The sequence below is a fragment of the Diaphorina citri genome, unplaced genomic scaffold (genome assembly GCF_000475195.1).
Source record: "Diaphorina citri unplaced genomic scaffold, Diaci psyllid genome assembly version 1.1 scaffold65, whole genome shotgun sequence".
Classification (NCBI taxonomy): domain Eukaryota; kingdom Metazoa; phylum Arthropoda; class Insecta; order Hemiptera; family Psyllidae; genus Diaphorina; species Diaphorina citri.
In genome coordinates this window covers 75,359-88,386 of record NW_007377502.1, presented here as the reverse complement: position 1 = coordinate 88,386, position 13,028 = coordinate 75,359, and the positions used below count along the sequence as shown (strand labels likewise).

Sequence of the window (13,028 nt, the reverse complement as noted above, 5' to 3'; positions counted from 1 at the left end):
ATCTATTGTGTGTTCCCCCCCCCCCCCAAAAGGGTTCATCCTGGGAGAGGGGACCATTTCTTTTGCTACAAGACGCGCGACGAGTGGAAAATTCTCTCAGGGATAGTCCCTAGACTCCCTAGGTCTCGTTAACGCACAAACTACCATAAAGGACTTGGTACAGATTTTAAGTAATAATTTTATTCTAGTCAATGAAAAGGTGAATTTCTTTTGTTTATCCAAAGACGAGAAATGACAGCGTTCCTCATTACTTGGCGCAGTTGAATTTTTAACTGCACAAAAATGGGTTAGGTTTGTCAGTTTTTCACCTCTTTCAAAATTTTATTTACTTTTAATTATAACTTAGGTGGAATGCACATCAAATTTAAATGTATTGGTTTCATATTATTTCCAATTTAATTTCATATTGCAACATAAAATCCGTTTCTTTGATGTGCATTACATCTTCCTTAATATTTTTGTACTATTTGTTTTATTGTGTATATATGTAATTAATAAAATAAAAGACAATTTTCTTTTATGATCATTTTTTTAATATTCTTTGTCAACTTTATTAATTAGGTAATTATTTTTAATTGAAAAACAACAAAAGCGTCACCCAAAAAGTCCCGCTCATCATAACGCATAATTTAGGTACTTCCTCAAAAAGGTACTTCCTCAAATAGGCCCGATTGTAATATGAAACACAAAAGGGCCCGTTTGTTATACACAACCCAAACACTTACGTCAGCTAAATGGACTTAATTAAGGTATACTTATACTTACGTCAGCTAAATGGACTGGGTACTTCCTCAAAAAGGTACTTCCTCAAATAGGCCCGATTGTAATATGAAACACAAAAGGGCCCGTTTGTTATACACAACCCAAACAACCTACGTACGTACATAGAGTGTAAACCTACCTAATAAATGGACTTAATTAAGGTACACTTATACTTACGTCAGCTAAATGGACTTAATTAAGGTATACTTATACTTACGTCAGCTAAATGGACCTAATTAAGGTATACTTATACTTACGTCAGCTAAATGGACTTAATTAAGGTACACTTATACTTACGTCAGCTAAATGGACTTAATTAAGGTATACTTATACTTACGTCAGCTAAATGGACTTAATTAAGGTATACTTATACTTACGTCAGCTGTTTTCAGGGATGCCAATAATCTGTTGATTGAAAAATTCACCTTCAGGCTAATAATTACATACATGATCCACAGATTGACATTCAATGAAAACCTAAAAGGATCATCGATCACAATACATGTACCTACCTAGTTGTAAAAGAATCCTTAAAAATCATAAAATTTGGTGGAGATGACAAAACTACCATCTTTCATTCAACATCTTTCTACAATACCTACATTAATAGTGGAGATACCATTACTACCAACTTTTCAAAGCAAAATTTATCATGACGTATTTATTAGAGCAGTATTTCCTAACACGAAAAAAGTGCTTTACCTATGTAACGTACATAGAGTGTAAACCTACCTAATACTAACTTACCTACTTTGAAATTAATTAACTTATGTACCCTCCTCTACATTTTCTACGAGGTAATAAAAAGAGTTAATTTATCTGCTAACCAAAACTACCAACTTTTCAAAGCAAAATTTATCATGACGTATTTATTAGAGCAGTATTTCCTAACACGAAAAAAGTGCTTTACCTACGTACGTACATAGAGTGTAAACCTACCTAATACTAACTTACTTTGAAATTAATAACTTATGTACCCACCTCTACATTTTCTACGAGGTAATAAAAAGAGTTAATTTATCTGCGTAAGGCTTCTTCGCCCATCAGGTTTAGCAACCTTGCTGTCTGTACCTTTTCAGGTTTCTCATATGTCTCAGTAGCTGTAAAATATATCTCAACTTCCTGCTTAAACTTCTTAAAATTTTCTACCACATTACCTTCTGTGATGTTCAGAGTGTTTGGCTTGTTATATGAAGCCATTGTTTCCACAATAGGTTTCAGGTTTTTTCACAACAGGTTTTCCACAACAGGAGCTTGTACTACAATTTTCCACAAGAGGTGTTCACGACTGCGCCATGTTTTATTGTGTATATATGTAATTAATAAAATAAAAGACGATTTTCTTTTATGATCATTTTTAATATTTTTTGTCAACTTTTATTAATTAGGTAATTATATTATTTTATTGAAAAACAACAAAAGCGTCACCCAAAAAGTCCCGCTCATCATAACGCATAATTTAGGTACTTCCTCAAAAAGGTACTTCCTCAAATAGGCCCGATTGTAATATGAAACACAAAAGGGCCCGTTTGTTATACACAACCCAAACACTTACGTCAGCTAAATGGACTTAATTAAGGTATACTTATACTTACGTCAGCTAAATGGACTTAATTAAGGTATACTTATACTTACGTCAGCTAAATGGACTTAATTAAGGTATACTTATACATACGTCAGCTAAATGGACCTAATTAAGGTATACTTATATGTTTTATTGTGTATATATGTAATTAATAAAATAAAAGACGATTTTCTTTTATGATCATTTTTAATATTTTTTGTCAACTTTTATTAATTAGGTAATTATATTATTTTAGGAGCTTGTACTACAATTTTCCACAAGAGGTGTTCACGACTGCGCCATGTTTTATTGTGTATATATGTAATTAATAAAATAAAAGACACTATTATTGTAAATTTTTTACACATTTTTTGAGAATTTTGTAAAGATTATTTTTTCTAATATTATCGGAATAGGTATTGTTTTGTGTAATATGGCATGTCTTTCTTTCTACTTAATACACTTTTGGTCACTTTAGCTTTATAAGCGGAGAGAAGACAGGGCCGCTTTTCTTACTTCTTAGGCCGGGGCGGTATCACAAAGTGAGTTTGTCCCTTGTATTAATCTTTTTCCCCCTCTTGTATAGTCAGTGATGGTAAAATATCCCGGAGCCCTCTAGGCAGAAAATATCTCAAAGGTAACTGGGTAAACTTCCCCCTATGATTTGGAGTTCGGAGCTTCACTCTCCGTCCCTTTTCGTCCCCCCTAAGTTTTCAAAAATCCAAGGGGGAAGATTCTTCCGCCCGTTTTTATTTTAATGTAATTATGGAGTTTTCAGAATGCGAATAGGGGGGGGATGTTTCTGTTAAAAAAAAGTTAAAATCAAGCTTAAATTTTACTGTTTCGTCTGTCAAATTAAAAAAAGCTTAAAATGAGCATTTTTCCACTCGAGACTGAAGGTAAATGACGTGTCTTGCAACAAGGAACAAAATTAGCAACAGAAGACAGTCAAAATGAGAAACAATTTTATACAAAGTTGGTCATGTAGGTTTCGGTAAACACACTTATATTTGAAAGTTCTGGGAAAAATAGGGCTGTTAGAAACCAGGTTAACAAGTAACACCCCATCATCATGTACCTACCTATAGATACTTACGTAAGATTGGATATATCCAATTTTAGAGCTATCTCTATAAGGTTCTGGTTCTGGTAATTATAATTTATTGTCTACCTACTTTTAGGTAAAAATAACTCCATATTTCCTCATTTTAGCGCGAATCACTAATGCACTATTACCTATTTAGAAAATCTTGGGGGCTTATATTAAAAATATTCCCCCACCCCTACATTTCATTTTGAGATCCGAGTGCTTAACCCTTAAGTGCATGATTTTTTCTTTTTTGCCGAAAAAAATATATGTGTTGCCTTAGAGAATTCTAAGATACCCATTCTTTTTATACTCCCATCTTTTTTCCCGTGGGGTCTTCAAATAATAATATATAAAAGAAATTGATTAATTAAAATAATAAAATATTGAAAATTACTTACGTTAATAATCCAAATTAAACACTTTGATTGTTCATAGAAAATACGCTTAGAACAAATTTCACTTGTGAAACGAACACGTCTGATACGTAAACAAAACTGAATACTGATATAAAGTGTGTTCAAAGTTGTTTACTATAGGTTCCTCGGGTCTTCAATGAACTCTGAAATGGGATTTTCTCATTCTCGTTTTGAACCCCCGCGCTCTGTGAAAAAAAATCAGTGCTGGGGCCCGGGCGAGGCCTTTGGGGACCTTTGAACGAAGGAGGGGCTCTGGCGATGGTGTTACAGTAAGTTGAATTGAAGTGAATATTGTAGTAGGTATCGGGGCTATTTTATGTGAAGGCAAACTATTCAAAAATGTATTTCCCCGAGCAATATACAAAATTTTCATGATTAGGTACATACCTATAGGTATTATTTTGGACTCGAACAGCAAATCTCAAGATCCGAAATTAATTGAAACTCTACTGAGGTTGTTCAAGCCCTTGTAATGAACGATGACCGCAACAGACAAAAGGTCGTTTTCAGAAATGGCCGCCTCGTTAGAAAAATTGACAAAATGGGAACGCTGCTGCGCTGTATCAAATCCTCAACAATCTACATACATAGACGGAATCGCCAAGCCCCCGTTTTGACGCCACTGGTTGTCCTACTGCCTCGTGTAACAGTTGATATTGCTCATTCGTTACATTATGTAACAAGTTAGTAGATTCACAGTTTTTGTGGCCTCTCTCTATAGCCTGTATCTACTAATAGTAGATAGCCTGTATTTACTAAAACTGAAATCAACTTACCTCTCAGTCGGGACAGGCCAGGCTCAACGGTCTCAATGACAGGCAGGACCTCATGGCACAGCTCAATGTCTCTCTGGAGAATCCTTGAGCTCATGTTTGAGCCAAGCAGGATCATGTCCCGATAAATGCTGAGCAGTCTCTGTTTGAGGTCGAGCATGAGGAAGTGATTGGTGTGGAATGTGGTGGACATGCGGTTGAGAAGAAGCTCTAGGGCGTGCTGCTCAAACTTGTTAGCATCCTCCACGTAACCTGCGTTTGGGGATGAGGACGGAATTGTTTATTTCAATAGAATATTGGACATGCGGTTGAGAAGAAGCTCTAGGGCGTGCTGCTCAAACTTGTTAGCATCCTCCACGTAACCTGCGTTTGGGGATGAGGACGGCATTGTTTATTTCAATAGAAACATATTCAATCGGAAATGAGTCAGTCGGAGCTTACAACACGTGACATAATAGGTACATAAGATAGAAGACCAACCTCTGTGGTGTAGTGGTTAGGTCGGAGGACTTCATACCTGAAGAAGGAAGGTGAAGCACAAAAAACAAAAATCAAATATTTCAATAAAGCCCATACAGCGCCGAAGGTACCCAATCTCACTAACCAAACCTAAAGGTTCTCTCTAAACTTAGGTATTCCTTACCTTGTCCCACATCCAACACGGTCTGTATCATCTTGGTGCTGAACTTCTTCTTGCAGTCCTGACACGCCCACTGGTCCTTATCATTGATAATGTACCCCTTCCTACACTTCGGGCATCGGATGGCACTCATATAGGTGCCCAACTCAGTGGGGTCATCACAGCGGACACACTTGCATTCGAAGTATTTGCCCTTCCGGAGTATGTCCCGACGACATTCTGTCCCCTGGGGGAAAAGAACATTAGGCATTTCATTATCTTATTGATGGTCATTATTTTATTGGCGGTATGAACCATCGATTGAGAAGACCCATTTTTGTGAGAATAGCTGGGATAATATCATGGGAATGGAAAGAACGGGACTGACAAATATAAGCCTAAAGAGCGTGTCAATATGAAACTGTAAATAACAGCGGACACACTTGCATTCGAAGTATTTGCCCTTCCGGAGTATGTCCCGACGACATTCTGTGCCCTGGGGGAAAAGAACATTAGGCATTTCATAATCTTGTTGATGGTCATTATTTCATTGGCGGTATGAACCATCGATTGAGGAGACCCATTTTTGTGAGAATAGCTGGGATAATATCATGGGAATCGAAAGAACGGGACTGACAAATATAAGCCTAAAGTGCGTGTCAACATGAAACTGTAGATCTGGAGGTTAAAACTGACCTAAGAGCCAATTCATCTGACTGTTGACACCGTTGAGAGATTCACAATTCTAGGTGTCTTTAACCTGTCTACACGAGTGCTTGTCTTTTCAAGAAGAAAATAGTGGAGACGCCAAATTTACCAGTAAGCTGAGCCTTTTCCACAAAAGGCGTTCAGTACCTGCAAAGGTCCGGTGTAGTTGAACAGGATCTTCTCGCCCTTGGCAATGGGCAAACTGGCTCGCACCGTCATCACATAGTCCTTATCCACCGCCAGATGAGTGTTACCAATACAGTCATGTGACATCATGGAAGCCTCAAGATAAATGCCCCTCAGTAGCTCTTGATCCGGGCTGCGGATTTCAAAGCTGTTCACATCCAGAATTCCGCAAACCTTCTGGGCGAGCTCCTCTTCTTCTTCGTCCTTACTGATGAGGCCGACATTTTGTAAACCCTGTGGACAAATCGAATAGGAGATCAAACATAGAATTAAAGTATGAAGAGGTAAATTTCGGATCTAATATCTTAGCTTTTTACCTTGGTAAGTTGATACCTATATGAATTAATATGAAATTAATTCTATACAGTTCTATAAATAGATTTATTTTCAATTCGATATTCCATTCGTTATAACGGCAGGGACGCGGTTAGGATTTTGTCCACCTGAGGAAGGAAATTTCGGGACTCGTCTTTTGTCGGAAGAACTTGTCGAACAGACAGTGAAGCCCGAATTTCTGAATTTCAAGTATTTAAATCATGAATTGCCTAGTTACACAGGTCAAGGGGTGAAATCGAAATTCAAATCAATCAAGAGTAAAATTGAAGTAATTTGGGTATTCGGAAGTTGAACCCCATGTTTATTACTCAATCTATATCTTAGATTGGTAGGTATAAGCTCGGTTCTTAGCAGTCAAATAACTTACCTGGTACCTACATACAAAAATAAACAATAACGAATTTCGCATATCTATCTTTGACAGCTTTCAGAAAACAATGTCCCTATCCCTACCTGGATGACGCTATTCCTGTGGCTTTCCCAGATCCAAGTGTTCCGGCGTTCCTCCATATGAGCCTCCAACTGTTGGAACTTCTGCCATAGCTCTCTCTTCTCCGCGTTATACTTGATGTTGATCATTATCCGGAACGGCAGAACCCAGTCATAGTTGGACGTGAGATACTGGAAGTCCTCCAACGAAATAATCGCGTTGGCTGAAAAAGAAAGCTCATCAACCACCCACCTACTCTTCTTAGGAGGCAAGTACTAATACTAAGTAAGTTTGTCATTGTAAAATAACTTTGCACTAATAGACTCTTGAGTAAAAGGTAACTAAGCGCGATTAACACCGGAGGCGTCCTCTACCACCTAACCCTTCGAGCTCTTTCATTGTGTGATTCAGTCAAATAGGTAAATAAATATAAAATTCCATGCTGGAATTGAACTCGAGCTCTCGGTGTTTACCAAGCTACCAAGTGAGCGACTTGAGCACCAACGCGACGATAAACTCGTACGTTCTCAAGACCCGATTGAACTAATCTCAGTCTCTATGCATCTGATTGTTATTCATTATTTCTTGTTAATAATAATGCAGGCCGGGTGGCGCTTCGAACTCTTGACGTTCGCGCGCCTACGGGCACACTTGATTTCCCTATTTAACCTATTTTCCTTGAGATGAATTTTCTCCAGAGATTCGACTGTGCTCGTTCACTGAGAGAGCCTTACCCAGTAGCTCACACTCCTTGCCGGCATGGTTCGGATTGGTCTCGCACGCCGGGGAGCATAACTCAGCCAGGTGACAATTGGAGCATGTATGTGGCGTAGCGATGACATGGAAGCATGACAAGCATACCGGCGCGCTCTCCAGACGCGGCCCAATAATGAGGGGGGCCTCCTTGAAAATAACCTCGCCAGGTTTGATGTCACGAGCCGCGGCTAAATATCTGGAATGGGAGTAGTTCCTCTCAAGCGAACTTGAGGAAGAGGAAAAGGCAAAGAGAGGGTGCGATTAGTACACAATGCGTGGGGGGCGCTGAAGTCTTGGCTCAGGTTGTGAAGTCCTGTATTTGGAGTGATGGGGAAGACAGTTATGATTTTGAAAGAATGTGTGTTAAATACATACAAGGGTAGGTGGTCTCTTCATTTCACATAAATTTAGCTACTTGCACTTACGTATACCTGAAAATAGATGGTCATTTTCAATAGGACGATGCAAAAGAAAAACAATACTACTCACCTACTATACTAATTACAACTACCTACATAATATTACAGAGGTCTTGATTTCATTTCAAAGTAAACACCTACTAAAATATACATATCTACTGAAGTTTTCCATTTACCTAGGTACGATTCTTGATTACATTTGAAGCTATTATTATTCTTTTAATTACTTTATGAACATTTGGCCCTCAAACCCCTTTTTTCAACTACCAACTATACTTCAAAGTTTCATCTCGTATTCACAAGTTCTACTGTTCTACTCTATCTGGCACTCAGTTCTTACATGTTGTACCGATCTGGCTGCGTCAGCCTTATGGCAATTTTCATAACAAGTCTCTTTCGACAAATACATGAATAACTAAAACTGACTATGAAAACAGACCAAGGAATCAAGAAGTATTGAAAAATCCTTCACATTACTTCAAAGTAAAGTTGAATTCTGCATAGGCAAGTGCTATTTTGCTATGCAGCTAGCTAGACAATCACTAAATCACTATCGGAAGTGTCTCAAACATTGATACAAAGCTCGACAAAAACCATCAGAAAACACGGATATTTTGGGCTAACGCAACACATATGGGCACATACCTAATTGGGTCACCATTCCCAACAACTCATCGTGTATAAAATTTCATTAAAATCTGCTGAATATAATTTTAGTGAGGACAAAGGTATAAGTTCTATAAATAGATTTATTTTCAATTCGATATTCCATTCGTTATAACGGCAGGGACGCGGTTAGGATTTTGTCCACCTGAGGAAGGGAATTTCGGGACTCGTCTTTTGTCGGGAGAAGTTGTCGAACAGACAGTGAAGCCCGAATTTCTGAATTTCAAGTAGTTAAATCATGAATCGCCTAGTTACACAGGTCAAGGGGTGAAATCAAAATTCAAATCAATCAAGAGTAAAATTGAAGTAATTTGGGTATTCGGAAGTTGAACCCCATGTTTATTACTTAATCTATATCTTAGATTGGTAGGTATAAGCTCGGTTCTTAGCAGTCAAATAACTTACCTGCTGGTACATAGGCAGGTTTTGGATCAATCCCCATTGAGTGACAAGATAGAGGTGGTTTGGCGTATAGGTATTAGGGAAAGTGGATTTGGCACATCCACTAAATATGGTGGAGATGCTTCTCACACCTCAATATAACACGAAGAAAAAGTATTCCACAGTAACTATTAGAGGTGGTTTGGCGTATAGGTATTAGGGAAAGTGGATTTGGCACATCCACTAAATATGGTGGAGATGCTTCTCACACCTCAATATATCACGAAGAAAAAGTATTCCACAGTAACTACCTCCAATGATCAGTCAGATGTTTTCCTTCAAAGTATGTATAGTATTTTTTGCATTTTTGTCGAATTTTCTGCTTAACACCCTGACAAGCTTGATGAGTAAATCTTTGACCTGATTCATCTGGAAATTCATTATGACGATTTTGTTATCAAAACGCTAAGACAGGGGTCTCTTATTTCTTTTCTAAAGACCGGAATGTGTGACGCAAATTTCGACCGTTCCTCGGTGTCATGTATTTAGAATTAGAATATGACACGACTCGTATTCATGATTCTTTGAGTTACCTATTCTCATTAGTTTGGGAGAGTTTCCACGTGCTCTACATGTGTGGTTGTGGATGGTTGAGGGCGTTTTACACGAATTTTCTGCTTAACACCCTGACAAGCTTGATGAGTAAATCTTTGACCTGATTCATCTGGAAATTCATTATGACGATTTTGTTATCGAAACGCTAAGACAGGGGTCTCTTATTTCTTTTCTAAAGATCGGAATGTGTGACGCAAATTTCGACCATCCCTCGGTGTCATGTATTTAGAATTAGAATATGACACGACTCGTATTCATGATTCTTTGAGTTACATATCCTCATTAGTTTGGGAGAGTTTCCACGTGCTCTACATGTGTGGTTGTGGATGGTTGAGGGCGTTTTACATGAGTGAAAAAAGTTAAAAAAAAAAAAAAAAAAAAAAAAAAAAAAGAAAAAAAGAAAAGAAACAAACCTCAATGGTGCAGTGATGGTTAACGCGTTGGATTTCGGATCTGGAGGTTGGTGGTTCGAGTCCAAGTCAGGTCATAAAATTTATCTGGGTATTCTAGGTGTAACGATTGGGGAACGATATTTGTGACAAGCATTTGAGTATGCATAAAACAATTAACAATTCCTCCTATTCCAAAAATAAACCAAACGAATTTCGCATATCTATCTTTGACAGCTTTCAGAAAACAATGTCCCTATCCCTACCTAATAGGTAATTAGTTTTTAAGTTCTTAGTTCTTATCTATGTATATATTTTCTAGTTGTGTTTACCTTCTTTCTGTCTCTAACTCTGTATTGACAATGTAAGATACCAATTTGGTTTGTATTTACAATAAATAAAATTTACAATTTACCTGGATGACGCTATTCTTGTGGCTTTCCCAGATCCAAGTGTTCCGGCGTTCCTCCATATGAGCCTCCAACTGTTGGAACTTCTGCCATAGCTCTCTCTTCTCCGCATTATACTTGATGTTGATCATTATCCGGAACGGTAGAACCCAGTCATAGTTGGACGTGAGATACTGGAAGTCCTCCAACGAAATGATCGCGTTGGCTGAAAAAGAAAGCTTATCAACTACCCACCTAGTCTTCTTAGGAGGCAAGTATTAAGTAGGTTTGTCATTGTAAAATAACTTTGCAATAATAGACTCTTGAGTAAAAGGTAACTGAGCGCGATTAATACCGCAGGCGCCCTCTACCACCTAACCCTTCGAGCTCTTTCATTATGTGATTCAGTCAAATAGGTAAATAAGTATAAAATTCCATGCTGGAATCGAACTCGAGATCTCGGTGTTTACCAAGGTACCGAGTGAGCGACTTGAGCACCAACGCTTTGAACTCTTGACGTTCGCGCGCCTACGAGCACACTTGATTTCCCTATTTAACCTATTTTCCTTGAGATGAATTTTCTCCAGAGATTCGACTGTGCTCGTTCACTGAGAGAGCCTTACCCAGTATCTGATTGTTATTCATTATTTCGTGTTAATAATAATGTAGGCCGGGCGGCGCTTCGAACTCTTGACGTTCGCGCGCCTACGGGCACACTTGATTTCCCTATTTAACCTATTTTCCTTGAGATGAATTTTCTCCAGAGATTCGACTGTGCTCGTTCACTGAGAGAGCCTTACCCAGTAGCTCACACTCCTTGCCGGCATGATTCGGATTGGTCTCGCACGCCGGGGAGCATAACTCAGCCAGGTGACAATTGGAGCATGTATGTGGCGTAGCGATGACATGGAAGCATGACAAGCATACCGGCGCGCTCTCCAGACGCGGCCCAATAATGAGGGGGGCCTCCTTGAAAATAACCTCGCCAGGTTTGATGTCACGAGCCGCGGCTAAATATCTGGAATGGGAGTAGTTCCTCTCAAGCGAACTTGAGGAAGAGGAAAAGGCAAAGAGAGGGTGCGATTAGTACACAATGCGTGGGGGGCGCTGAAGTCTTGGCTCAGGTTGTGAAGTCCTGTATTTGGAGTGATGGGGAAGACAGTTATGATTTTGAAAGAATGTGTGTTAAATACATACAAGGGTAGGTGGTCTCTTCATTTCACATAAATTTAGCTACTTGCACTTACGTATACCTGTGCCTCATATCACCAAAGTATGGAAAAGTATCTTACAAGTGTAATAGCCGATGGAAAAGCAGAATTTTAAATTTGAACGAATTAGATCGAAATATGGAATTGTAAATACTTTTCCATACTTTGGTGATATAGGGCACTGAAAATAGATGGTCATTTTCAATAGGACGATACAAAAGAAAAACAATACTACTCGCACCTACTACTAATTACAACTACCTACATAATATTACAGAGGTCTTGATTTCATTTCAAAGTAAACACCTACTAAAATATACATATCTACTGAAGTTTTCCATTTACCTAGGTACGATTCTTGATTACATTTGAAGCTATTATTTTCTTTTAATTACTTTATGAACATTTGGCCCTCAAACCCCTTTTTCCAACTACACTTCAAAGTTTCATCTCGTATTCACAAGTTCTACTCAATCTGGCACCCAGTTCGTACATGTTGTACCGATCTGGCTGCGTCAGGTCTTTACACTCCATTATAATTGACTCGGGTATTTATAATTACAATATTATAAAAACCTCATTGTTGCCGGGCCCCGGGCAATGTAAAGTTGTTAAGGTGAGGTAAGAGGTCTATAATTTTACAATTATTGGAATAGCGTGCAAGCGGACGATTACTATTATTTCCATTTCTATATTCCCCCCGATGATTATACACTCCCAATGATTATTGCTTTCCAACTGGCAGACCGCAGACCACCGGTTGAATCAATGTCAGCCACGGGGCTCCGACGGTAATGTAAACAAAATCCGAGACCTTATACATATGGAAGTACCTCTATCTACATAATAATTATAACAGCTACAAAAATACCTATTACCTACCTATATTGCTTGTTAAAGCCAAGAATGATAAAACAAGGAAATGGATTGATCATTTGATCAATGGGAATTGGTGTTCGGACTGTTTAATGATTTTCAGCAAAATTGTTCTAATTTCTTTCTGTTAATACCTACCTATTGCCATCATCAATTAATAATAAATATTACGATCATAAACATCTAGGTAGGTAGGTAATATTTATTTTCAAAAGAGGAGGGGTTTGTCCTTACGTCCCCTCAGAACTCATGGAAAAGGGGCACAAAGGGAAAAGAAAACTTTTAGTTTGGAAACCAATTGCATTCAGGGGATCAAATCAAATCTACTTCAGGGTCTAGGAATAAACTAAAGGGCAACGTCAAAACCCTCCATATGAGCCTCCAACTGTTGGAACTTCTGCCATAGCTCTCTCTTCTCCGCGTTATACTTGATGTTGATCAT

General features: G+C 38.4%; 2 protein-coding genes across 2 annotated transcripts in view; both read right to left on the bottom strand.

The window, feature by feature from the left end:
- Nucleotides 1–4,210, bottom strand: part of LOC103519418 (zinc finger and BTB domain-containing protein 14-like) — a 24,163-nt gene extending 19,953 nt beyond the window's left edge. The window contains exon 1 of the mRNA XM_008484506.3: nucleotides 3,815–4,210. The gene's annotated coding sequence lies outside the window, so the exon portion shown is untranslated. The remainder of the gene's footprint in view (nucleotides 1–3,814) is intronic.
- The window catches only part of LOC103519470 (SET domain-containing protein SmydA-8), a 14,105-nt gene extending 1,077 nt beyond the window's left edge, over nucleotides 1–13,028 (bottom strand). The window contains exons 1-6 of the mRNA XM_026831032.1: nucleotides 12,953–13,028; nucleotides 11,300–11,572; nucleotides 10,526–10,725; nucleotides 6,080–6,352; nucleotides 5,249–5,471; nucleotides 4,609–4,857 (exon numbers count right to left, since the gene is read on the bottom strand). Of these exons, the coding sequence (XP_026686833.1) occupies nucleotides 4,609–4,857; nucleotides 5,249–5,471; nucleotides 6,080–6,352; nucleotides 10,526–10,725; nucleotides 11,300–11,572; nucleotides 12,953–13,028 (1,294 nt within the window). The remainder of the gene's footprint in view (nucleotides 1–4,608; nucleotides 4,858–5,248; nucleotides 5,472–6,079; nucleotides 6,353–10,525; nucleotides 10,726–11,299; nucleotides 11,573–12,952) is intronic.